General features: G+C 40.7%; 1 protein-coding gene and 1 long non-coding RNA gene across 3 annotated transcripts in view; one reads left to right on the forward strand and one right to left on the reverse strand.

Moving 5' to 3' along the window:
* On the reverse strand, positions 1–24,616 carry LOC143259330 (uncharacterized). The gene is made up of 3 exons (XR_013033135.1): positions 24,394–24,616; positions 1,519–1,628; positions 1–1,435 (listed from the first exon to the last, which is right to left on the reverse strand). It is a non-coding gene; the product is annotated as an uncharacterized LOC143259330 (long non-coding RNA).
* Positions 17,855–25,429, forward strand: part of Fkbp14 (peptidyl-prolyl cis-trans isomerase Fkb14) — a 164,325-nt gene continuing 156,750 nt past the window's right edge. The window contains exon 1 of one of the 2 annotated variants that reach the window (XM_033473784.2): positions 17,855–18,136. In XM_033473784.2, the coding sequence (XP_033329675.1) occupies positions 17,907–18,136 (230 nt within the window). In that variant the 5' untranslated portion in view covers positions 17,855–17,906. The remainder of the gene's footprint in view (positions 18,137–25,429) is intronic. The other variant, XM_033473783.2, reaches the window with a different exon arrangement.

A 25,429-nucleotide genomic window follows, 5' to 3' on the forward strand; every position in this document is an offset into this window, starting at 1 on the left:
CTATGGAATGAGTGCACAAGAAGATTTTTAGACTTTAATTGATAGGAATGATAAAAGAAATTAAAAGACGTTTTTTCAACTTTTTTATCTGAGCCCGTAACGAAAATTTAAACAATGCATTTTGTGGATCTCGGTAGCTTATATGCATGCTGAGAATTCCATCGAAATCGGTTGACCTTGACATAAGCTGTAAGCAATTAAAGATCGCGAAAATCGCAGTTCTTCACGAATTTCAAGCAAAAGCAGGCAATTTTTACATCTTTCAGTGAACGTAGCTTGACTATGCGTCGACCGATTTCGATGAACGTCAATTTTGTTCGTCCATACAGATGTGCAAGTGTGCTTTGCAATAAGTTTACGTAACCAATGCTCCAGTTTATTAAGATAACGAGTCCCGAGAGTCTCGCGTTACGTTCCATCAAACACGACGAAACATATAAACAGGCTTTTCATTTCGTATATTTAACCCTTTGCGCTCGAGTGTTGACTCCGAGGCACCACTAAAAAATGTTTATATCACATTCCAAAATAATTCTTACGTCAAGAAAATTTAGATTTGAAAAATTGTTGAAAGTATAACTGTTGTATAAGTCACAAGACTCAATTTCACGTGCATAAAATGCTCTGTCATTTAAAACAGAGACAGCGTAGGTCAGAAAAACCATTTTAGATTTACAGTTAAAATGGCTTCGAGTGCAAAGGGTTAAGTCGATGTACAAGTTGATCGGTCAAGTTTGTTTAACACGTTCCGTGCCACGTGTACCATCCATGGTACACGCTTGCATGTTTACTTAGTGAACTGAACAAATTGTTTAAAAGAAATTTAGAACCGAAGAATCAATTTCCACCGCAAGAATGGGCGTTGATAAGTTTTTGTTACGTTGTTATGTGTACGAGAATTAATAATTGCACGTAATACATCAAGTTTCAGTAAAATATCAAAGTGTGAAGATTCGAGTAAAAAAAGCTCGGCACGGAACGTGTTAAATACAATTGTCCCATGACTATTCTCATATCGTAATCCTAATGTCTTATGAAACAATTCCAGGAGATTGTTAGGACGCGTTTACTATCGAGGCACTATTGCACCATGCGCTAACATCCGCGAGGATACATCGCGAATGGTTTAGAAACAATACTCGAGTTTCAACTATTGTTTCCCAACATTTTTAGCTCGTAGCTCCGTTTTAAAGGTTTTTTATTCAACATCCCCTTCAGCTATACTACGTTTTGGCGATTTCTAAATACGAAATAGTTCTCGAATCTCGAAAAACGTTCGATTGAAAATAACGAGAGTAACAGATTCGATGGCATAATTAATAAGTTGATTTCTTCAACTATGATTCAGCGAATCACATCATATTGTAGAATTCGTTTACACGCGTAGCCTAAACAGGTGGGAAAGTCAGCGAAGTCGACTTCCCTTGTTAGAGAACTGAAACAAGAGAACGCTTTTTAGCTTAATTAATCTTGCATGGTTTTCTACGGGAATTGTCTTCTGTGCATGAAAGTTCTTACCATGTGGCTCGAGTCAAAGTAGGCAGTCAAAAGTAGCAGTAAACGCAGTGCACCTTATAGGTGCTCCGAGTTCCTGGAAGTTCCGCCAAACCGCAAAGATCTTCGAAGATCTGCATAACATGCGCGGAGAAATTTCACATTAATCATCGCACAGTCAACTTCTCTACTAAAAAGTTTCTATCGCAATCGACGGCAACGTTCTTCTATTTTCACCAGCAATATGCGGCAGCCGGATTACAATCAAATTTTCTCGGATTCAATAGGAAGTCGAACACGAGCGCGCTCGCGACATCCGTATCGCATTTTATTATGGCGATTAAAATTCAATAGCGTTATCTAGAAAAGTCTGAGTTATTTATACGATATATGACGCGATTATTTCCAATTATCTCCGCGACGCTCTCCAAGTATATTTGATTAATATTAACACGGTGGCAAAAGATCTTACTCCTATCTTGTTCGTGACATCATTTTGACGTTCGCCAGTTTCCCGCCAGATTAACTTCTACCGTTCCATTTTCCGAGACGTAATTTTTCATGTTGCTTTCACCTATACTTGCTTCGCTTTAGATCTACTACTATAAAATGTGCGGAGAATAAGTCGAAGGGACGTTGCATAATTTTTCAGTGCCATGGGGAATGCAATTTTCTCTAGTCGGGCGACCCGCTGCAGCGAAACAGCCCTTAATGGGATAGGGAAGAATGTATAAAAAATATCCTCCTCCTAGAAATATTTAACGGAGACTACACGGAATTCTTGTTCTACAATTTCGCAAATGAGCGCGAACGTTGCTTCGTGGTATTTTGCGGAACAAGGAAAAATATTTTGTTCGGTGAAATAAACGGTAATATTTTATGCTGCGGTGAAATGAACGATTACGGTCTTCACAGTCGAACTACGGTATCCGAAACTGTTACGCCATAAACAAGGAAATTGATATTTCGACGAGAACCGGTTTTCGACAAAATTAGGTCGTCCGGCGTACAGGACGCAGTCATGGTGTGTGTTCTCGAGTCATTTGCTGCTTGCTTTGTACACTCGGTACAAAGGTCTTCTCTTGGCAAACATTTCAGTAAATGCTAGACAAAATCTACTATCCGTGTCGTTGCCTAATCACGTTATTTATATTCACTGTTATTTTGGAGCAGTAACATCTGAATAAATGAAGTAGTCAAATTTAAACTATTGGATTTCATTTGAAAGTGGTCAAAAATCGACGCGATGAAAAAAGGAAACGAAAAATGAAATCTTTCCAGAAAAAGTACAAAGTGCGTTAGATAGACACGAGGAACTGATTGTAAAGCAACGAACTAAGAACTACATAGTTTTTAACACTATGCCGTCCGGTGGCAGCACGCTGGTGTCATGCAAAAACTATCTGTTGTATGCCGACTTTGATGCCATTTAAAAAAAACTGAAATAACATTTGAACTATATTTTTTGGGTGTTAAAAGGCAGCAAAATAACTATAGCATTGTGCTTATTTAACTAAGAATTAAGTACGAAAATTCTCGGATGACATATCTTAATTTTAGGAATTTATATTACCGCCATCTTCGAAATTTTTTTAAAATCTGAAATTTCCAAGCTATTATGCCGACGTCAAACAGAAGAATCGTATCTAAGATCTGCGGACAGCATAGTGTTAATAATGAATCAATATTGCTGAACACGAGATTATTATAAATCTCACAATTATCTGTTCATGGTTTCCTTATTGCGAGATCCATCGGATGATCATGAAAAAATTCAGTGAAAATCGATTTGAAATTGGCTTTTTGGCGCAACGTGCACGCCGCTATGACGAAGTTTCACGGCGTTCGCTCCCGATCGCTATCGCGTTTGCTTGGCCCGGATAGATTTTTCAAATTTCACGGGCTGCGCGGGATTCTTCGCGATAAACAAAACAAATCGGTCTATTTGCGTTTCCGGTACTATCGATATACGCGGGACAACACTGGCTCCGTAGTAAATCGAACGGTATTCGGCAGGTATATGTATGTACGTACGTACGTATAGCAACTGCGACGTGACGCGAATACGAAAATTTCTTCGCCCCGGGATCTCAGGTTCCCGGGATCCCCGGATCCCAGGAACCCCATCGCCTCGCGATGCGGCCTTAACTGCCTGCGGAGATTCAAGGAGCGACGCGACGAGCAATGGCCTGTGAACCGTTATTATTTGCCTAATGCCGCCACTCGCTACTCTAACGACAACCGAATAAATGATAACAGTCACCTTATGCAATCTGTTCCCCACGGTAATTCGCGACGCGGAAAAATTCACGGCTGGCTCTAACGACGTCGCCGTTTTCGCAAAATCGAAATTCTGGTGAACGACACGAAATTTGATTATTATACAGGGTGTCCCAAAAATGTCTCGTAAACCGGAAATAGCGGGTTTCTCAGGTCATTTGAAGCAGCTTCTTCCTTTACAAAAATTTTCTCCGAGGCACCGTTAACGAGTTATTAACGAAAAACGGTGACCAATAAGAATCGAGTACGGCTGACGCGAGGCGGCCCAGTCAACCAGCGCACGAAGCCCAGTTCCGCTCACTGGCTCGGTCGCCTCGCGCCAGCTGAGCTGGGATTCGACCGCCCCGACCGCTGGCGCCGTTGACCCGGCCACCTCGCGTCAGCCGTACTCGATTCTTATTGGTCACTGTTTTTCGTTAATAACTCGGTAATGGTGCCTCGGAGAAAATTTTTGTAAAGGAAAAAGTTGCTTCGAATGACCTGAGGAACCCGTCATTAATGGATTGTAAGACATTTTTGGGACACCCTGTATACAGTAATATCTCCCTAATTGACGCTCAAATTGCGTACAAAAAATGGACAATTTGGGAAGAGAAGACACAATTATTCGAGCCTTGCAGCTCGTTTTTGTAATTGTCGACAATTCGCAAATATAAAAATTAACCGCAAGACTCGAATAATCTCATCTCCTCTTCGCAAATTGTCCATTTTTGTGGACAATCAGGGAGCGTCAATTAGGGAGACATTACTGTAGCTCCTTCGCAGACAATAGAAGAGAGACACGCGTGTTTTCGTCAGATATTTTTCGATGTATCTATCCAGTTTCCAGCCGTTATAACAATTCCAATAATTTAATCTGTTATAACTAATTGCATCAAGTAGAAGCAACAGAAGCCAAATAACAATCGTTTGCTTACTGTACGATAAATACGTAACAAAAAGATCGATATTATTTCAAGCAATCTTTACACCAATTGTCATCATTATCGGATAATCATTTAATATCGTCAGATCGGTCCTATTATCTTGCAGAAATGTCGACGAGAATGTCGGTATAAACCAGACTCAGAGGTGATAATTAAAACGGGATATAATTTCCGAGAGGAATTTCCCAATTATCTGAAATTATAATTTCCAATAATTATAAAACAAGTAATACGTTATTTGAAATATTATTTCCCAAGTGATCACAGGCATGGAGATTATTATTATTAAATAGAATATCACGTTAAACGAAACAATATTTCCAATGCTATTTGCACGGATCTGATTTTTACCATAAACGCATAATGATATTGAATGAAAACCTAATCCCTAACGCTACCGCACGTGATGTTACGAGTGAATAGACTGAAAGGAAAATATTAAACGGATAGATTAATAGGATTAACAGGTCGGCGGTACCGAGATGGATCAATCTTCTTTTGTAAATTGGAGTCGTTTCCAAATATGAGCGACTGCTGTTCAAGTAGAACGCGCGTCTTTCCGCGAGTGTGTCGGCCCAGACGCAGATTGCCAATTAATTCGCGACGATCCCGTATCGCTGGAAACGCAGAAATTTTCCAGTTAGTCGGACGCCGTTCGTTGCGGATTAAATGAACCAGCCCCATGTTTGTTTCTCGATCGTTCGTTGAATTCGCGGCGGGCGGGGCGGCCGCCACCGGTGCGTCGCTGTATTATACCCAAGCCGAGTTATGTAGATCCGGGGCTTATCGCTGCAGGATTTCCATTCTGTCTCATTATTAATTTCCATGCGTTAAGCAGCCGGGGCTGGGATTAGTTGGGAGCGTCGTTACACGAGCCGACGAAACCGACACGTTTCTACGGGACTCCATTGATTCCTCGATGCAATTATTCTTGTCGCGAAACTGGGTCGAATAATTACGCTGTCCTTTCAAATTTTCATCTTCCTCCTTTTACAGTTCGATCGGCAATTCTTACGGATTAGAGCGCGCCAAGTGTCAACTAATCGGTTGTCTCTGTCTCTCAGTTTTTAATCGATTTAATTATGATGACATTTAATTCTTAAATGCAAGCTTTCTTTTCTGTTTCGTGGAATGGTGTAGGAACATGAATACTGGATGAAATAATATAGATACGCCTTGGTTTGAATATTTATGATGGAAAAGAGAACAATGAATGGATTTTCCTACAAAAAGCGGTGCCCGAGAATGATTAAAAATATAAAAGAGGAGAATCGGTGGAATAATGATAATTAGGCTGCGTGTTGTCATGCAAATTGAATTTCCATACAATGACTCGGGAAAGTAGAAACTATTCAGAAATTTCTCTGTTTTCTCTGTTTAGTCATTTCCTGCATTAGGAATAAAATAATACGATTAGTTAATACGTTTTATGTTCCGATAATACAATATAAAAGTACTTTCTGTCAAACTTGTTACGCTTAAAATTACGTGTACTTTTTGAGAGCCCCTTTATTCATACCAGTTCATACATCGACATCAGCCATTTACTCATCAACAACCACCGTGCCATGTCGAATCACAGGGGGAGGTAACTTCATTACCGTAATTAATTTCATACCGACGCGTCGCACAGTGGGCCGGATCGAGAAATTCAGTGACATTCTGTTAGAACGTTTGATCCATTAGAGATATTGCAATGAAATTTTTACCAAAAATATTTCAAAACTAGTCATTTTCAACTATGGATAATTAAACATTTTTTGCATTTGTTAAAGGATAATTTTTAATTAATTTTCACTGATATTATTTATGGAAAAGAGAATTGTTTAAATATAAGTTTACAAACTATTTTTTACTTTCTAAATATATATTTCGTATTTATGTTTCATACATGTAACGTTATACAGATCACGTAAAATATAAATTCGAGAAACTTTTTTGTAATTAACACATAAAAAATTACCGGAAAATTAAAAACGCATCACGAGTATGTCAAAAGATATTTTTTAAAATAATTGATAATTACAATATTTTAATGATGCACCCCAGTATACAGATACCACGACACCAACAACTTTGAATACAAATAACTCGACAAGGGAAACGAAGGTGGAAATGATATTTATGTCACTATCTACAGAAAAGTATACTGAAAATAATCCACCATGTCGCAAAGTGGCATTTTGTAGAATAAGAAAGATATCGTTTATTAATACTAAAGAATTTAACAAATTTTTCTTATTGCATTCAGCATAATTTTCCAACAAATTATTCTTACTGTTTGCTAATAAAAGATGTGATTTCTTAACACAAAAGATTGCTCTTTACGTTAAAAAAAACAAGATACATACATTAAGTAGTATCTGAAATAATTTAAAGAAAGAAGACAGCTTTTACATATATAAATACTTTCTTTAAAATCTCTGGCTTCGAATGATTATATTATTTAAAATTTGTATTGTATGTTATTAATTCCTTCATTTCTGAGATTGCTAGACGTGTAGAAGGTAATAAAAGTTTAGTAAATATCGATAATAGAAACATGATATTTTGACAAAATGTCACCGAATTTCTCTCGATCCGGCCCGCTGTGTGCCGTCGCAACAATATGCAACACGCAGAGCGAACAAAGTGTACATTTTCTACATCGACGTGTGCGAAACGCGTGTAAATATTTAAGATAGACGTGCACCTAAATGTTAGAGCACCGCCGAAATTTCTATTGCAGGCTCTATGGAAATTCCCAGGGAACGGAATAACAGCAAAGATTCGTTTTCATGGATGAAACCGGCGCGACCGCGACAGCTAGACGAATACTGTCTCTCGTGGAACGAAAGAAAAGTGAACTGACCAGTATTTTCGCGGGTGACCGTAACTCCGGTCCGCAGAGAGGGAACTTATTACCGGGAAAATGTTATATCTCGTGGAAATAAAAGTTCCGCGGAAGTTCGCGGACACGAGTTCGCGTCTCGTCGCGTCGCGCTGCGTCGGCAACTTCGTTAGCGGCCGACAAAATGTCGGCTCGGTGTCATCGAGAGCCAAAGAAACGCGCAAGTTTCACGGATGTTTTTCGCCGGTGCAAAAATTAAAGCCGGCCCTTACGGGGCCCGTGGAAAGTTTCCGCGCGCGAAGCCAGAAATTTCCAGGGTTTTCGGTTGACGTTGGCGTTCGCGTCGGCGAGGTCCGATGCGATCGACCCCGATATTCCCTGTCGGAGGATCGCGTCCGTGGGGAACCCGGTCGGCGAGCGACGGTGCTCTTGTTCCGTGGACTTTTAAAGTTTCAAAAGGCCGGATCTCCCACAAATCACATAATTTGTATGCATGAAGTCGGAATGTAGACGCGTTACGATAGCGCGCGGCGGCCGACGTCGCTGCCTCGGCCGAGATTCCGGCGAACCAGCCCGCAAATTCAGCCTTCGGTTCCAGTTTCCGTGCTGCGCGTCGAACGAATGCGCCCAGACATTCGGTATTATTCCGTGGACTATCGGACCAGCCACGATCAAGCACCTGAGCCTCTCCTACCCATACATTCTTGTCTCTGATATCATTATACAGCCTGTTCTATCGTGGGTTCCGTAGCAATTGTTTCCCAGACTACGGCTCGTCCCGCAAATGGTCAGAAATCTTCTGTAAATACCTACGAAATTTCAAGGTAACATTTGAATTTCGATACCGAATATGGCTTTATTCAAATGGTCGCGCAGCTGGTTGCATGGAGTTTGTATCAAATCGCCCGCAATGATTTCACTGAGAATGCTTAATCGACACCATTTGACCGACAATGTTTACATCGACACTCGTTTTACGTTATGTTTACCTGCTACATCGGTGACAAAGAGTGTCGATATAAACATTGGCAATGATTTCATCATGTCGGTTAATTAACCCTAGAAAGATAACCATATGACAACGTACGTAAAAGATAACCATACGCTTCAGAGGCGCATGCTTTTCTAAGGCGTCAATTTTATACTAACAATGGATATTTATTTAAGTTAATCTAGTCATTTTAAAGGTTTGGCATTATTGTAGAAATAAAATGCATTTATATTATATTTTTTTATATTTTAAGTAATTTTAAACTTAAATCACTAGACCTCTATGAAAAATTAGATAGCAATATGTTTATTTCGCAGGCGCCTCTGCGACGTAGGTTATCTTTCTCGGGTTAATATTGTCGGCGAAATCTTTGTCGGTCAAATGACGTCGATTAAGACATTCTCGATGAAATCATTGTCAGTCGAATGGTGTCGATTAAGATATTATCGGTGAAATCATTGTCGGAAATTTCATTTCTGTTCTGACTTTCGTTAACCCCTTGTTCTATATCAACGAAAAAAACACGAATAAATATGATGATCGATAAATAAATACGAATGTCATTCACTTTGTCTAGAATCAAAATCCAGAAGTGAAAATAAATCAAGATATACAAGAAACAAAAATTGTTTTGTTCTATTAGGGAAATTGTTGAAGCGCTGGTCAACAAGGCTGTGAAAGTAATTGTTGAGCAAGTGGTTAAACGTACTTCATAAAAATGACTCTTTATCTTAAAATAAAAAACATTTCTTAAAAATTCATTTCTTTTTCAGTTCATTACATACACTACGTATGACTTTTATTTGTTCATAAACAGAAGGTGAAACATGTGTTCCGTTTTGTTTAGGCACAATAAGAAACGCGTGCACACTTTGGGAAACGTGGCTCGTGCATTTGGTAAACATCGTCGGGGATTTTAGATCGATGGGAAGATAGTCGGTCGAGTCTAGAGATATTGAGATAGCTAAATTGATGCATAGATGGATGGCAAAATGTATAGATAGATCGGAAAGATAGATTGTCCAATGGACGGTACACCGTGCGAGTTTATGACCGGATTTATCGCTTTCGGAGAGCACCCCTGCGGCATGGAATAATATCTATAATTATAGTGCATAATGGCGTCAAATGTTGCGGAATCAATTCGTTCGTTCAAACGGTGGTATTAACATATTGTGAACGGGAGACGCTAATTGACGTCTTTTGTTCTTCGTGCGCTGCTGACGGGAGCGGCCGATTCTCCTTTCCCATATTTCATACTTGCTAATTTTGCTTGTTAGTGTCCCATTGTACAAATCAATATTTTGTACATTTTTAAACTCGACTAACATATTCTTAGCAATAATTCGTCCGAACTGATTTCGTCTCGACAATGTGTACAGTTTATTTTCGAACAAAAAAGGGCGATTTGTCCGACTTGTCAAAATTGAGGTACGCAATCGCTCTCCATGATATTCAGAAGTTGGTAACGCATGAAATTTCTGCACCATGTAGTTAAAAAAAAAACTACACGATGGCGATTCGCGTATTTTGTCGAAAAAATCGTGTTTTTTTTCACAGACGAACGAACTTTGAAATTACTGTACTGTGAAATTAGGAATGTCACGGTTATCGCGGTCTGTTCTTTAATCACAGAAATAGCAGTGACAACAATACTTGCAGCGAAACGAAAAATGAATCGTTGTTACTAACTTCTTAATTTAATAATCGGTTAAAATTCAATCTATACGTGCTGTTTGCTATTTAATATCTCTTTGTTCCCGATTTCTCTGCACACTCAACAAACTGTTACGTGCATGTGTGCACACAAAATTGCCGCACAATTCAGCCGAGCCATTTTAAAACCGCGATTCCGCAGGCCGTAAATCGTTTTCTCGTCGAGAAATAATATTCCTATCCTATGGAGAACTACTTGTAAGCAGATAATATTTTCCCAATATTTTCCGCATTGTACCTATTTTATGGAAGCTACACGAAAATACACGTAGCCTGTGTCTACACGCTTCTGTATCATTTTCAAGTAAATCACGAAATAATATCTCGCTCGATCGTGGTTACACGATAACAGCGAACTTTCCAACGTGTTCATGAAATGTTCATGAAAATTACAAGCTTCCACATAAATAAATAATTCCACATAAATTCGACGCATGCTTTCGCGAAAAATGATCAAATGAATATTTCCGGACAATAAAAAGCGCGCGGATCTAAGCTAGTTTATTAATTTCGTCATTTATACAATTAGCGTTTCACTTTTAGAGACCGGCAGGTTTAGCGCCGAGAGACGCGCGATGAAAATTTAACGGCGTTTTCGTTGTCAACGTCGCGTCGCGTCGCCCGTGTTTTCAATTATTTCGGATCAAGGAGCGAATTAAGAAGTTCCAGTTTTTCCGTTCCGGCGGCTATATCGCACGAATTTTTCTCACGGTCGCCGGTCGCCGGTCGCTGGCTGGTCGTATAAATTACCGGTTCACGCTTCTGGAAGGCACGTTCCTTGGTAGTTCCCTGTGTTTAGTCATGGACCGTGTTATTGCGTGCATTTACGCTTCGCCATATCCATTTAAAGCGTTCCATTGACCCGTGGGGCGCGGGCGGAAAAAGAAAGGAGAAGAAGGAAAAGAACCGAAACGCGGGTTTCCCATTTTCTGGCCGGGTTATTGTGTTCAATGAACGCCGGCCGTGAATTAATTCGCCCGGCGAAAAAGAAAACGACAAAGTTACGAGCATTGTAATTGGATGGGCTCGCCGAGTTTATTCGCGGGCAAGTGCCATTATACGTGTCAAAAGTTTCTAGGCTGTACAGGCGCGCTAATGCGGGCGATGCGACTAAAAAGAAAGAAAAATAGTGGCGAGGGCGAGAGTGAAAGAGAGAAGGAGAGAAAGGGAGAGAGTGGCGAGAGAGTAGTATCGACGGCGAATGGCGCGCCGATAATCGAAATTTTCTGCAATAAACGTTTCAATTGTACCCGGAACAAAGTGAAATCGATTCAAATCGATCCGGGCGCAGCCTGCAAAACAATTTTAGTATAGAGCTTCGATCGGTAATTCGAAATTTGGACAGGTACACGTTCCTCTGCGCAGCAAATTATTTATCGGTTTTATTTAGCACACCGATTGTGTGCCCAGCGCGACATTTACGCGCGTTCCAAATCACGTCGCTGTATTTTTTACACAGATTTTTCTGTTGCATTCTCCGATGTTTAGAACGCTGTGAAAGTTATTGTAATTGTTTTCCACGCTTCGGCCATTACCGTCTACTTTCAGATCGATTCAACGGGATTTGCGCGAATGGTGTACGCGTTCATTGTTTCGTCATGTTCACTCTACGCGGCGAGAAGATAAACAAATATTGTATTTTAACCACGAAGCAACTAAAAATATATTTCTGAAGATTTCGTTTATACGTCGTAGATTCAGAAACTAATCGGTGTACGTTGGAACCTTCAGTTATTTAAGCATTCAAGGATTTACGAAGAGTACACAAAAATATATTTTTGACAACGGGTAACACATGCAAACAAAATTCTGCTTTATCAAATGATCGTTTCGACGATAAAGAATCGGCCTCGCGCTGATCGGTATTCTGAAATAGTCCGTTTGCTTGTCGACAATCCTTTGAAATTCGACGCTCCGAATCCGCAATGTAATTTTACGCGAGCCTAACAAACGCGTAAATAGTTTCTTCGTTTGGCAGCGTGATTCGAACATAGCGGTTAAGACAACAAAGCGTTCTGTTGATTAATATAACACGAGCCGACCGAATGAGCGGTGTTAGCGTAGCACGCGATTTCCAATTTCGCAATTGAAGTGGCTTGCCGGCTCCGTGTTTGCCACCCGTGTTATCGCAACCCTACTCGGAATTTCACAAAGGGTGCTTTCGGTTCTAAGGACGATTACGAAATGTTGATGAAAGGGCTCCGTAGACATCCCAAGGGTGTTTCAAGATGCACGCTGGGCCGCGTTACGAAAATCGCGAACCATTGCCGAGAATACGGCGCCGTCGAAATCTACTATCTTCTAAACCGTTTATGCTGAATCGCGCTGCAAATCGGAATCATCTTAAGTAATAGACACGAGACAACGTATGATATGTCACGAAAGCATTCGAACACCGTTTGAAACGCAATAGCTTTTCCAAAATTCGACCAAATTACTTATATTCTATTTAAACATTATACGGACTGGTTCGATGGTAACGATTTCTACCAAATTTTGTTCAAAGATTGTAATTACTTCGAGTGACGAACAAAACAGAATACCATGTTTTTTAACTTTCTTATTTGAGCTTAGATTCCATTTAACCCATAGCGCTCCGAAGGCTCCGCTACGGAGGCATTTGTCATTTGTGCCGTAACTCCGAAGGCTCCGCTGCGGAGCCAAATGTTTTTAACATACGTTATCGTCGGTGTTAGCAATTGTTATCTGTAGTTAAAACGTGCCAAGTCTGTACCATTACGATTAAACCATTTTTTGACCTTTTCTATGGTTAGCAACATGGAGAAAAATAAATATTACGATGAGAATTTAGAGCCGAGCGATACCGAAGACGTATTTGATTTTGACGAGTTAAAAGACATTGTGGAAGACAATGTTGGTTACGATTCTGATACTTCGAGTAGTAGTAGCGAAATTATACTACCAAAGAGACGAAGAATGAGAGTTATTGAAAGTGAAAGCGAAGATTCGTTACAAGACTTAGATGAATGACGTGATGTTACGGAAGAATTACATATTCCAGATAGAATACCTTTTAGAGTATTGCCACAGGTCATTGGACCACAAGTTTCAACGAACATTGAACAGCCGATACGATATTTTTAATCATTTTTCACGGACGAATTGGTAAATGAAATCATAAAGGAAACCAACGATTACGCAGAAAATGTTCTAAACTTGAAAGAAATATCTAGTAACTCTATTTGACAAAGTGAATACTGTGACACTTGACCAAGTAAACCAAGAATGCACGTGGGAGATTGTTACCAAAGATATCACACCATGGTAAATTACAAAATTAAAAATTTATCTTTTATTTACAATAGGAAAATGTATATTTATAAAATAAATAAAATATATCAAATGCATTCGCAAGGAAGTGTAATCTTTTCCGCTGAAAATAAGACTTCCTTTATCTCAGGCGCTCCGCTCCAAAAATGTGCCGGAGTTGCTGGTACGCGCGAAGCGCTATGGGTTAATTAGCCTAATTTAATCGATGCTCTTTTTTATACAATATGCTAAACAAGGAAAGCTAACATCGATCTTCGCCGATACTTAACGAGTTGATCGTATCCGACAAAAGTTTGAGCAGACGTTCAATGTGAAACTGTCACTAGCACCTGATTCCGATTTCCTTAACACGTGCGGTAACCTCGAGAGAACCGCCCTCGCCAGCTTCGGCTACTCGTCGCGTCGGAAGAAGGAACGTATTGCGCTCGAATCCGCTTGGCTGACGCTGTGACGCGGCTCGACTCGCGACGCGACGCGACCGAAGAAAGTAGGACGATGATCAACGTGAAAGAGGACGCGAAGGGAAGGGAATGGAAACGAGCGCGGAGATGCAGAGGAACAAGGCGAGAAACGAACGGAAAAACCGTGAAGGGAGGAAGGGAGGAAGGGAAAGAGAGAGCAAGGGAGTACCTCCGTTGGAGAAGAGGACACCGGGTGGAACGATGTCTGCTGTATAGGTAGTCGCGAGAAGGTAGAAGCGAATAGGAGTGGAATGTCGCAAAAAGAAAAGCAACGCAGGCTGTAGTAATACGGAGGAGCAGAGGTATCGCGTGTTGACAAAGCGAGGACCGAGAGAAACTTGGGAAACAAGGAATTACGCCCGAAAGACGGGGGAGGTTCGAGGGGTGCGCGCAAAAAGGGAAGAGTCTTGCGAGACAATAACCAAATGAATAAGTTGGACGGGAAAGAGGAACGGGCGAAGGCTTAGAAAAACAGATGGACGAGCAATGGGGAAATTAATTACGTCGCTGGGACCTACGACGATGACGACGGTATCATCGTCGGGACGAGTATAACCAGAATTCTTCTCGTTCCGACGTTTCGTTGTATTCTCTGACATATTCTTTGCAATCGTCGTCGAATTTTTATTTCATTTTTAACATATTCAGTGACGAGAATCAACCCCAAAAATTCTCAGCAAATTTAAGCGATTCGGTGAACGAAATTGAAACTAGAAAATTAAAATTTATCATAGTGAATAGTATTCGAACTCTTTTACAATATAAACGAATCTTGAAAAATAGTGAGAAATTCTGTTTAAATCTAGGAATTTTTCCAACGATATCCTGTGCGAATCGCTCTGCCAAGGTTATTGTCGAATAATCTTGAAGCAAAGCTAGAAAAGTAAGGAATCTTTCTCGAATTTTTATCAATCAAGAACTATTGACACTGTGAGAACGATCTTTTTATAGTAGGGATGTATAGGCTCTTCAACTGCTTAAGATTTAGCTCTGACTAGCAGCAGGCATAATTGTGCAAATACAAAATTATTAGAATTTATGCGATGCAAGTAATTCTGCTAAGTGAAATACTGTAAAATACAGAAAAAAGTAATCACTTGGTACGAGGTCGGAGAAAAAAACGCAGCTATAAAGTTGCTAACCTCGAATTGTTATCAGACCTTTCAATATCAAGAAGTATCGGACACGTAGGAAATAAAAATGTAATGCGGAGAAGTTAAGGCGAATCTTAATTAAAAAATGTATTTAGTCTGTTTTACTTTTAATTTTGCTGACAATGCTCTTCAGATTTGGAATGAGCGATTGCTAGACTGCGGGTCTTTGTGCGGATTCATAGGTTATTCCATGGAAACTGGAACAGAGGACGCCATAGTTCACCGAGTAAAAAAGTTCACCGCATCGTAGGAACAAAAGCAGAAACAATCATTAATCTTTGTTGAGTCAAGTATTTTCCACGCATTGTTGAGCGTACGAGAACCTGAAAAAAACTCATAAAACGTTAACGTATACCTCATTTTTAACGTACACACACTTTACTCAATTTACGGCATTCTTACGAATAAAATGTTGCTGAATTTTATATCCGTACCTCTCGGCTTTTATAACGCGTAAAAACGTTGAACCACTTCTAAATTATTATCCAAGTTTGAATGGTCTTTGTATGTAATACCGTTCCATTGTTTTTTATTCAGCGTGCGGAAACTGTGGAGAAACTGCAACTTTATCCGAATTTGTTGCGTCCATGGAGTGTTTTTCTCTCATTTACAGTGTTTCACATTTTAGTGATTCATCGCAAGAATCGTGGTAATTTCGTCTGTAATTTTTCTACAAAATTATTTCGATCGAATGTGATTTTCTATGCTGCGCGGATTTAACATCTCATTCGTTAATTTCGTGAAAAATGTACTATTTTCTACTGACACGTCGACAGCAAGAACAAGTACAGTAATTTCACCTCGATTCGCGCTCAGATTGCGCACAAACATGGACAATTTGGAAAGAGGAGATACAAGGCTCGAGTAATCGTATCTCCTCTTTCAAAATTGTCCATTTTTGTGAGGAAAATCTGAACGCGATCCGTGTTTTAAACACTAACGAACAATTTTGTTTTCACGATTCTACCGTAAATTTCTGGCTACTGCAGATAAGATAGCAGCCGCGAATGACGAAATAAATACAGAAATTATGAAGAACGTGCGATACATGGAGGAGATAAGGAACGTAGAAGACGTGTATGCTCGCCATCCAATTCACTTTCGGTTTATCAAATTCGCTGAGATACGAAACAGAAATGACCTACACTGTCCGACCACAGCACCATTCTTAAAACATTAAGTAAACGACTCGTGAACCAATTAAACACTCGTATAACAATTAGCTATATTACCGTTCCGGCAATAACGTCATGTGTCAACGGTCCGATTCGAATCGGATATCGAACCGTTGCAATAAAGCTTTTCCAATCGCTGGTCGGGGGGTTTTATGGGAATCCTTTTGCGATTATACACTGAAACGGAGTATATTTAATTCTGATGATCCCCCTTTATTTCGCGGACTATTCCACAGGTGTACAATTTCTGCGGTCTCCGATTAATCTGTTGATCGGCCGATTTTCCGGCGATTAACCCACGTAGAGGCGCAATTAACTCCGGATAAGAATGATCGCGAACAATTCACGCAATAATGTGCGATCTGATTCACGGTACTGGAGGTATCGAATGTAGAATAAAGGTTAATATCTCGGGAAATAGTAATTATCCATGCTAAAAATTAAGCACGTGGGATTCTCGGCCGTTCCTGAAAACGTCAGATCATTATAACACGAGACTGTACCACCGTGATTCAAATTTTCAATTATCCAATGTAGAAGCATCGCTTATGGTCTCAACTCCTCTGTCCTCCCATAAAGATCGACTTTCAAGTCGGCCGTGCGGAATCGTGTCAGTCGCACGCACGGTCTTCGCGGTAGCGAAACGGTTAAGCGCTTCATCGCGTTAACCGTCGTATTATCCAGCGATCGTGTCTTCGCAACCGGGAACGGAGCACCGGCCCCCGGGGGCAAAAAAGCCAGTCGCCGCGCCGTGGCCCGGACTCCGGAGGTCTAAATTACAAAGTGACCGGAATGGAGTCGCGCACGAGGACGATACGACGGGACGCGACGAAACAGCGCACGGGGCGCTTCGCCGGGAGAGACGGTGACCGGCAGGGCGCCGGGTTTCGCAAGTAAGCGAGAAAGGAGCTTGTCGTCGTTGATGGAAAGAGGGACGCGGGCCAGCTTCGAGGAAGGTGAGAGCTGGAACAGCACGAGAGTCGGTGACGAAACCGTGGACTTGTTGGAAGAAGAAGAAGAAGAGGTTGAAGAGAGGAGATAAAAGGAAAAATGGGGAAAGAAGAAGGAAGAGGAATAAGAAGATGAGATGGTAAGAGGAAGACGGAAGAGCGAGGAGAAGAAGGAAGTTGGGAAACCGAACAGTGGAGGAGATGAGAATGAAGGAAGAAAGAGGAAAGAAACTAGAGGCCGCTCGGGCGTCGGAGAAAAGAAGAGCAGTGCGCGGAAGGATGAAAACGGGAGAGAGAGAGAGGGGGGAGGGGAGGATGAGAAGGAAGAAGAGGAAGGAGGAAAAGAGGCCGAGGCAGAGACCTACATATTCCATAGGGCCAATGAGACGGCGCAATGTGGCGGCACGGTTCGCTCGTCCTTCTCCAACTTGTTCGCCGGATCTCGGGATGGAGAACGGCGCAGCCGGTCGGCTGGCGGCCGACAGGGGGTTTAGCGGGGGCCGAGCAGCAGCAGCGGCGACGGCGGCGGCGGCGTTGGGTCGGGGGTGGGGGGACGAGAGCGAAGGTAGCTCGGCAGACTACAGCGCGACTACGACTCAGTTGCTCACGAGCATTCGCCAGAGTACTTACCCGCAATCATGGCTGCCCGTTCCGAAAATACCGCGAGTGTTGTGCTCGCGTCCTCCCGTATGGTGCTCCTCGTGTTAGCCGCCGTTCTAGTCCTAGCGAACGCCAACCAGAGCCAGCCGGGTCTCAAGGTCGAGAAGCTCTACGTGCCCGAGGTCTGCGACGCCAAGTCCAAGATCGGCGACCAGCTGACGATGCACTACACCGGCACGCTGCTCGACGGCACCAAGTTCGACTCAAGGTCAGTGACACTCGACCGCAAACATCATTCCATGACGAACGCTCGGCCAGCTCGGCCAGCTCGGCCTGCTCGCCACGCGTTCCGCACGCCGAGCCTCGAGCCTCTCGAGTTTCCGGCTAGAGACCGTCCCTCCTTCCGTTCGGCATCGAATGGGACACACGTGTCGACACTCTCTGTCCCTGTTGCCTCTATTTCAGCTTCGACTTTCGACGAGTTTCGGAAGCGTCTCTCGCGGTCGCAAAGAGGATCCTTGGCTCGAGAACGATAGTCGGGTTCTGTTGGTGCCGATTCTTGATGCCGTTTCGTGCGATATCAAAAGTCACTTTCGCGTGGATCGCTTCGGTGCAACGTATGGTTCGTTCGTATTTCGAACGGTTTACCATGTAAACGTTCACTCTTGTGTTCACACTTTCAGAGGAACGCATTTTAGGCGCTCGTTTCTGGGTTATGATCTTTTGAAGGTATCGATACTTCGTCATATGCGTAGATCGCATTGGCTACTCCTGATGTATTTCGTTATTTCGTTTTTGAAATTTCTTCGAGTTTGCAGAATGGAGTTTTGTTAATATATTTTTGGATTTCAGATTTTGTAGTTATAAGATACGGGATTTGATTTTTAGCGTTGCTCCGTTTAGTCGGACTTCCTTGAGATTCCTGACGCGTTGAATGACACGAGATGCTTAGTTGAGGGCGCTGCTAGTCGGTCCAGATTTGAAAATTCAGTTTTGCGGGAAATGTCCGAATGCGCTGTATGGTTGTACAATATTTTGAGCAGTTTCACTCGATGCGGAAAGTAGGGTGTTCCGCGAGTGATAAATGTAAGTCGAAAATGCCGGATAAAGTTCTCCCATCGAATGATTCGGTTTCGAGAAAGACGAATTGGAAAATCCGCCAGGTTCGCGTGCCCCAGTATTTACATGTTGAGAGCCAGTAGGTCATGAACAGCCGCGCCAGGCGGTTCCCATTCAATAGGGAATTTGGCGAATTTTCAAACATATTTCTCTCGGAACCTACGCCACGCAAATGCAAAAATTTCATTCTAGACTTTCGCCCCTTTACCGTGTAGAATCGTCGTCTTCGTAGTTATTTCTTGATCCGCGTTGTACAAAAATAGATTGCTGTTTGCGAGGTAACCGAATGCTCGCATCCCATACGTTCTCGAATTTAGAATCGTCAAAGTCGACTATTACTAATTTTTCACCTAATCCCTCCGACGTGCGTCAGTCAAATAGCACGTTTAAAATTACTCGGATTAATATTTTAGTCCATTAATATTCTTTGATCGACATTTTAGCCGACAGACGCTGCTTTCTAATCGTCCTATTTTTGCTTCGGTTATATTTAAACCCTTCGCACTCGAAGCTATTTTAACTGAAAATATAAAATCATTTTTCTAACTTGCAGTATTTCTACTTTATACGACAAAATACATTTTATGCATATGAAATTGACTCTTGGGACTTTTTTAAATCTAAACTTTGTTAATGTCAAAATTATCTTAGAAAATGATATAACAGAGTCACTGCTCGAGGCTGTAAAGGGTTATTATCTGTGGCAGCTGCGCGATAGGCTGTCACGAATCTTAGTTTGTCGCGGTGAAAGGCTGGGTATTACTTCGACGGCCGTAGCACAAACATGGAAAAAAACGGGTTGTGAACGGACAGGGAAGTTTGGTCGTATGACGGTTTGGTTTTGACATAATCGTGTTTCAAAGTCAGGCACGCTGTTGAATAAGAATCAGCTAACGTGCCTGCTCATGCCATGCGTTCAACTTTCAAAACCGATTATCTCCGAGACGGGCTCTTGCACGGACAAATTTTATCCTGAGTTTTATCGACTGAATTTTTTTATGGGGAATCGCGTTTTTGTTTCAAGGGTCCGACTAGAAGTTCAAAAACACTGCGTGCAGAAGCCGTCGGTCTGAAGTGATAGTCAGTTGGACAATTATTGCGACGTTCGGCTTCAGCCATTTTTTTCTTAAAAATCACACGACGACCTAGATTTCGTAATGTTCGATTTTATTAATTTATTACGTGCCATCTGAAACATAGGATTAACTTTTCAAGTATTTATTATTACAAATGTAATATGCGGAAGTTTCGAACTACATTTTCCAGGAAGCAAGTGTTCGAATTAAACTGCAAATTATTGTACAAAACTGGTACGTCCCGGTTATGCTGCTCTGGAAACAAGCCTACTTACGTTAAACGCGATGACGCCACGTTAACAACGCGTAGATTAGCAGCGATTGCTACGATTCACCAGTTTCACGTCTGCCGAGTATGTACATCTTCGCGGGAGCGTGCTAGCTTACGGCGAAATGATTTTCCAATGATAGAGTATCGAGCTGATTGATTCAAAATTCCATCAATTCGGATCACTGGCTGTGGCCCGGTTAGGTTTATTATGGCATTGATGAGCTTGCATCGACAATTACGAACGAAAACAATTAACCGACTCGATGGACGTTCATGTGCTTTCAATTCAGAGCAAGGTTCAGAAATGCGTTTCTGTCTTTTTTTTAAGTAAATTTATATCTGTTAGATTATATTATATTCCGATTTTTTGTACATCTTGTACAAAAGACAGTTGCTACATTTTGACTGTTTGTATGCCAATCTTTCGATTGTGAATGAGCCGTTTATTTTGAAAGTTGCCTAAGTCCATTCATTTTAAAATCCAGATGTCCAAGGACTTTGCGTTTTAATCAACTTAAAAATATTGGTAACTCATAACATGGCAGTACACAGTAATGTCTCTCTAATTGATGCTCAGATTGTCCACAAAAAATGGACAATTTGGGAAGAGGAGATACGATTATTCGAGCCTTGCGATTCGTTTCTATAGTTACGAATTGTCAACAATTATAAAAACGAGCTGCAGGGCTCGAATAATCGTATCTGCTCTTCTCAAATTGTCCATTTTTGTGCACAATCTGAGCGTCAATTAACACGTTCCGTGCCACGTGTACCATCGATGGTACACGCTTGCATGTTTACTTGGTGAACTGAACAAATTGTTTACAAGAAATTTAGAACCGAAGAATCAATTTCCACCGCAAGAATGGGCGTTGATAAGTTTTTGTTACGTTGTTACGTGTACGAGAATTAATAATTGCACGTAATACATCAAGTTTTAGTAAAATATCAAAGTGTGAAGATTCGAGTAAAAAAAGCTCGGCACGGAACGTGTTAAGGAGACATTACTGTATAATGCTTTTCTGCTGCCAAGAGTTAACGCACTGTAGAGGCTTTGCTGAAATGAAATTATATAGAAATGTAAATATTATGTAGAAATGTAAATATTATATAGAAATGTAAATATTATGTAGAAATGTAAATATCGAAATAACTAGCTCGACGTTTTTGGAAAATGGACCTGGGCCACTGTCAAAATAAACGGGGCACAAATGATCGTTCGCCGCTCGATAGGCTATAATATTCGAGTCGTATCATTTTTACCGTTCGTGTCACACTTCGTTTAAGTATAAACAGCAAAATATTATTGCCGCAGTATGGCGCACTTTCTACGGAGCGAGCCGAGACGGGAATACTTGCACGTTGCAGGTTTCCGGAAGACAGACTTCGCGCGCCTGTTGACGTGGTAAAGTTTCAAAAGTTTCCACTGGGGTCTTAATTAACTGGAGTCACAGCCAAGGGACTTTTAACAGTTTGCTTAAATAGCACCGTTATTTTTATCGTCGAACCGTGTACTCTGGCATAACGATTGCCAAGTCGATCTACGATTTCGATGTGCTCGTTGGACTCGTGTAAAGTAACCACTTGGTCGAATTTTAAAACGCTGCTGTTGCTGAAATGAAAACTTTGCTAAAAATACTGTTATCAAAACACGGTAAAAATTGATATATTCGTGAGAAAAATGAGTATATATTAAATGTGAAACGGGAACTTAAATATACTGTTAAACTCATTAAGACCAGAAGTAAATGTGTTTACAGCTGCCGTATCTCTTGTAATTAATGCCGTCTAGTTGGAAGCAGATAAATATCTGCAGTCCCATAGCCATGGAGAAGAAAATGTGAAATTTTCTGACATAATTTCGGAGAGAATTCTTTACGGTACAATAGTAAAAAGAATAAGAATTTTAATAGCGATAAAATTGGCTACTTCAAACTTGCTAGAGTTTTCTAGCAGAATATTCCTGCGATAAGAATTTAAATAAAGATTAGAGATTAGATTATTATATATAATTAGATTATATATTATATATAATTATATATAATATTAAATATAATCCATAGCCATGGAAGAGAAAACGTGAAATTTTCTGACATAATTTCGGAGAGAATTCTTTACGGTACAATAGTAAAAAGAATAAGAATTTTAATAGCGATAAAATTGGCTACTTCAAACTTGCTAGAGTTTTCTAGCAGAATATTCCTGCGATAAGAATTTAAATAAAGATTAGAGATTAGATTATTATATATAATTAGATTATATATTATATATAATTATATATAATATTAAATATAATCCATAGCCATGGAAGAGAAAACGTGAAGTTTTCTGACATAATTTCGGAGAGAATTCTGTACGGTACAATAGTTAAAAGAATAAGAATTTAAATAGCGATAAAATTGGCTACTTCAAACTTGCTAGAGTTTTCTAGCAGAATATTCTTGCGATAAGAATTTAAATAAAGATTAGAGGCTCTCGCGACGGTCGAAGCTCGCATGGCAACATCGTCGCTACCGTCGAGCGGGAAGATTGAACTTCGACGACTGGTTTCGAAGTGAAACGTGCTCCCACTCGATTGGCCTATGCGGCCTACGCGCGATCTGCCAACGCGGACACTTTCCAGACCGAACACATAAACAGATGACACAGCAAGTGTTCCGTTAATACTTTTGTTGTGTTTGCCTTTTTTGTTCTTTTTTTTTAATAGTGACTCGCCTGTTCGACAGAATCACGAGACGCGTTTGAAATAAATTTGCATCGAACATTGTCAACTGGCTATGGACAAAGAATAGTTCGGCAGCTGACATAATTTTCTTCAATATTGTGCGCACAGTTGCGTTATTTCTCGCTACAATCGTTTTCTTTTCTTTTTTTACAAAAGATGTCCATATAACAACGACGATTATATTCCATTTAAATTAGAAAAAAATTGTTGGACGTTCTTTTAGCATTTATAAAATTTCGTTATAATTGAGCTATCAGAAGATAACTGTCATTCGCGTTATCGGAAAACCGATGCATATCCGACGCGTATAAAAATCAACGGCTCTGTATTCGATATTGTTCGCAACTCGATTTTATATGCACGCGTATTTTTGTGTTCGAATGTTTGAACAGAACAAAGCGTTCTTAAATAATTTCTATACATATCGGTATTTACGGATAACGAATCCTCTTTACGTATTTGCGGCTTATTTGTTACTTGTCTCTTTCTTTAAATTGCGATCGCATGGTCTATTTCCGCCACAATTTATTTTTCAACATCGTAGCGACGACCATGTGAGCGATACCGAATTGTGGTTCTGCAAAGAATTTGCACTTTCGTTTGGTATTTCGCATAAAATTCCAAGAGTATCGCCGTATTATCATCGTATCATTTCCACATTACCGAAAAATACAAATTTTCCTGGTTCAAGATTCTTTCTTTAACCAGTTAACTGTGCCGATCTCTTTGCAAAGCGCCCACCAGTGTGTGTCGCGATAATTTAGCTAGCTCTCAGGAAATTATGAATCCAACTGAAATTATTTATAATTTTCATTTGTTTGTTTAATTTCGACTTGACCTCTAAACATTTTAAACATATTAGAATTTACGAATATAATTTAGTTTTCGCCAGAATTACAATTTAAATATCAAATCGTAACAAAGTTTTACGAACGACGGATATAATCGTCGTGACACAAAATTCCACCACATCTCCATGACGGATATAGTCGTCAAACACACTGAACTGGTTAACAATCTCAGAGAGCTAAGAATTATATGCACCTCGTATCATTGAATTCTTTCAATGCCTCTGCTGTTTCAAAGTGCATCTGTTCGATCATGCCGTGCATAAAATTCGCATTCTAATGCCTCTTATTTTCCTCGAGTAGCGAGTAACGATGAATCAACAATAAATCCCGCCTTTCTTTTTGCTCCCGGAAAGTGATGGATGCCGGCTAAAGCGAAACGACGTATCCGCATCGATAACCGGAAATTTCGGCAAGAAAAACGACCGACTCGTTTTAGGCCGTTGCCGTGATTCGAAATCGGATTTGGACAGCCGGTTTACTTACGTCCCCGTCGGCCGTCCGTTCCACGAAGTCGTTCGCTGAATTAATTGCTGCTCGATCCGGAGGTGACAAACTCGCTCTCGAGGCGGTTGATCGATGGCGATTTTGCTTCTCGTGACATCCGCACGGAAACCGCTGCTTTCCCGGGCACACATGTTCCTCACGAAACCAATTATGCGTTCGCGTTTAGGCTCGCGTTCGCGTTCGTCGGCAGTCGCAACGGAATTTGTTGCCGCGCCGGTGAGACCGATAACAGCTTCGTTACTCGTCGTAAAAATGTTAACGTGCAAACAAGATGCGTTATCGCGAACACCGGCGACCTCTATATTTGCTAGATTAAATAATCCTCCTTCGCCTGCGATAACTTCTATTTCTTCGCTCTATCGACCGAATTTTACAAATAAAAGTTTGTGTGTACTTTAAATTTGTAATCGCTCATCTTCTGTTGCATTATATTTTTGTTCGCGGTTACGTTGATTATCACTTCTTCGTCCTTAATCAATTAGCTGTGGCGCCTCCTTTTTAGAACGCGTACCTATATGTGTCGCGAGAACCAAGCGATGACGAGTATACTCGTCGAACACAGAATAAGCGTCGCTGTTAAAATATTGGATCAAAAACGCGGTTTTATTTGATAAAATTAACAATTTTATTATTAATATTTACTCATTCACTTAACATTAACATATACTGCATACATAATAAACGAAAAACGCAGAAAAAATCAAATACTTATAAAAGTTGTAGAAAAGGAAGCAAGGAACGATATATATTAGCACTTTGCACGTCGAACACCAATATCGTGATACTTTTCTAATCTTATTTTTATAACAATGTAAACACCTTCGCGTGCAGGATTCGCCTGAAAATATTTTAAACGTCTTGAAATTTGAGAATATGTTTTTGTTTTCACTAAAGTTACAATTTAAATAGCCAATGGTCGCTACTTTTCACGCACGACGAGTATACTTGTCTTGACACAAAATTCTGCCACTTCACCATGACGAGTATACTCGTCAAACACAGCTAACTGGTTAAC

This window comes from Megalopta genalis, chromosome 4 (assembly GCF_051020955.1).
Source record: "Megalopta genalis isolate 19385.01 chromosome 4, iyMegGena1_principal, whole genome shotgun sequence".
Taxonomy (NCBI): Eukaryota; Metazoa; Arthropoda; class Insecta; order Hymenoptera; family Halictidae; genus Megalopta; species Megalopta genalis.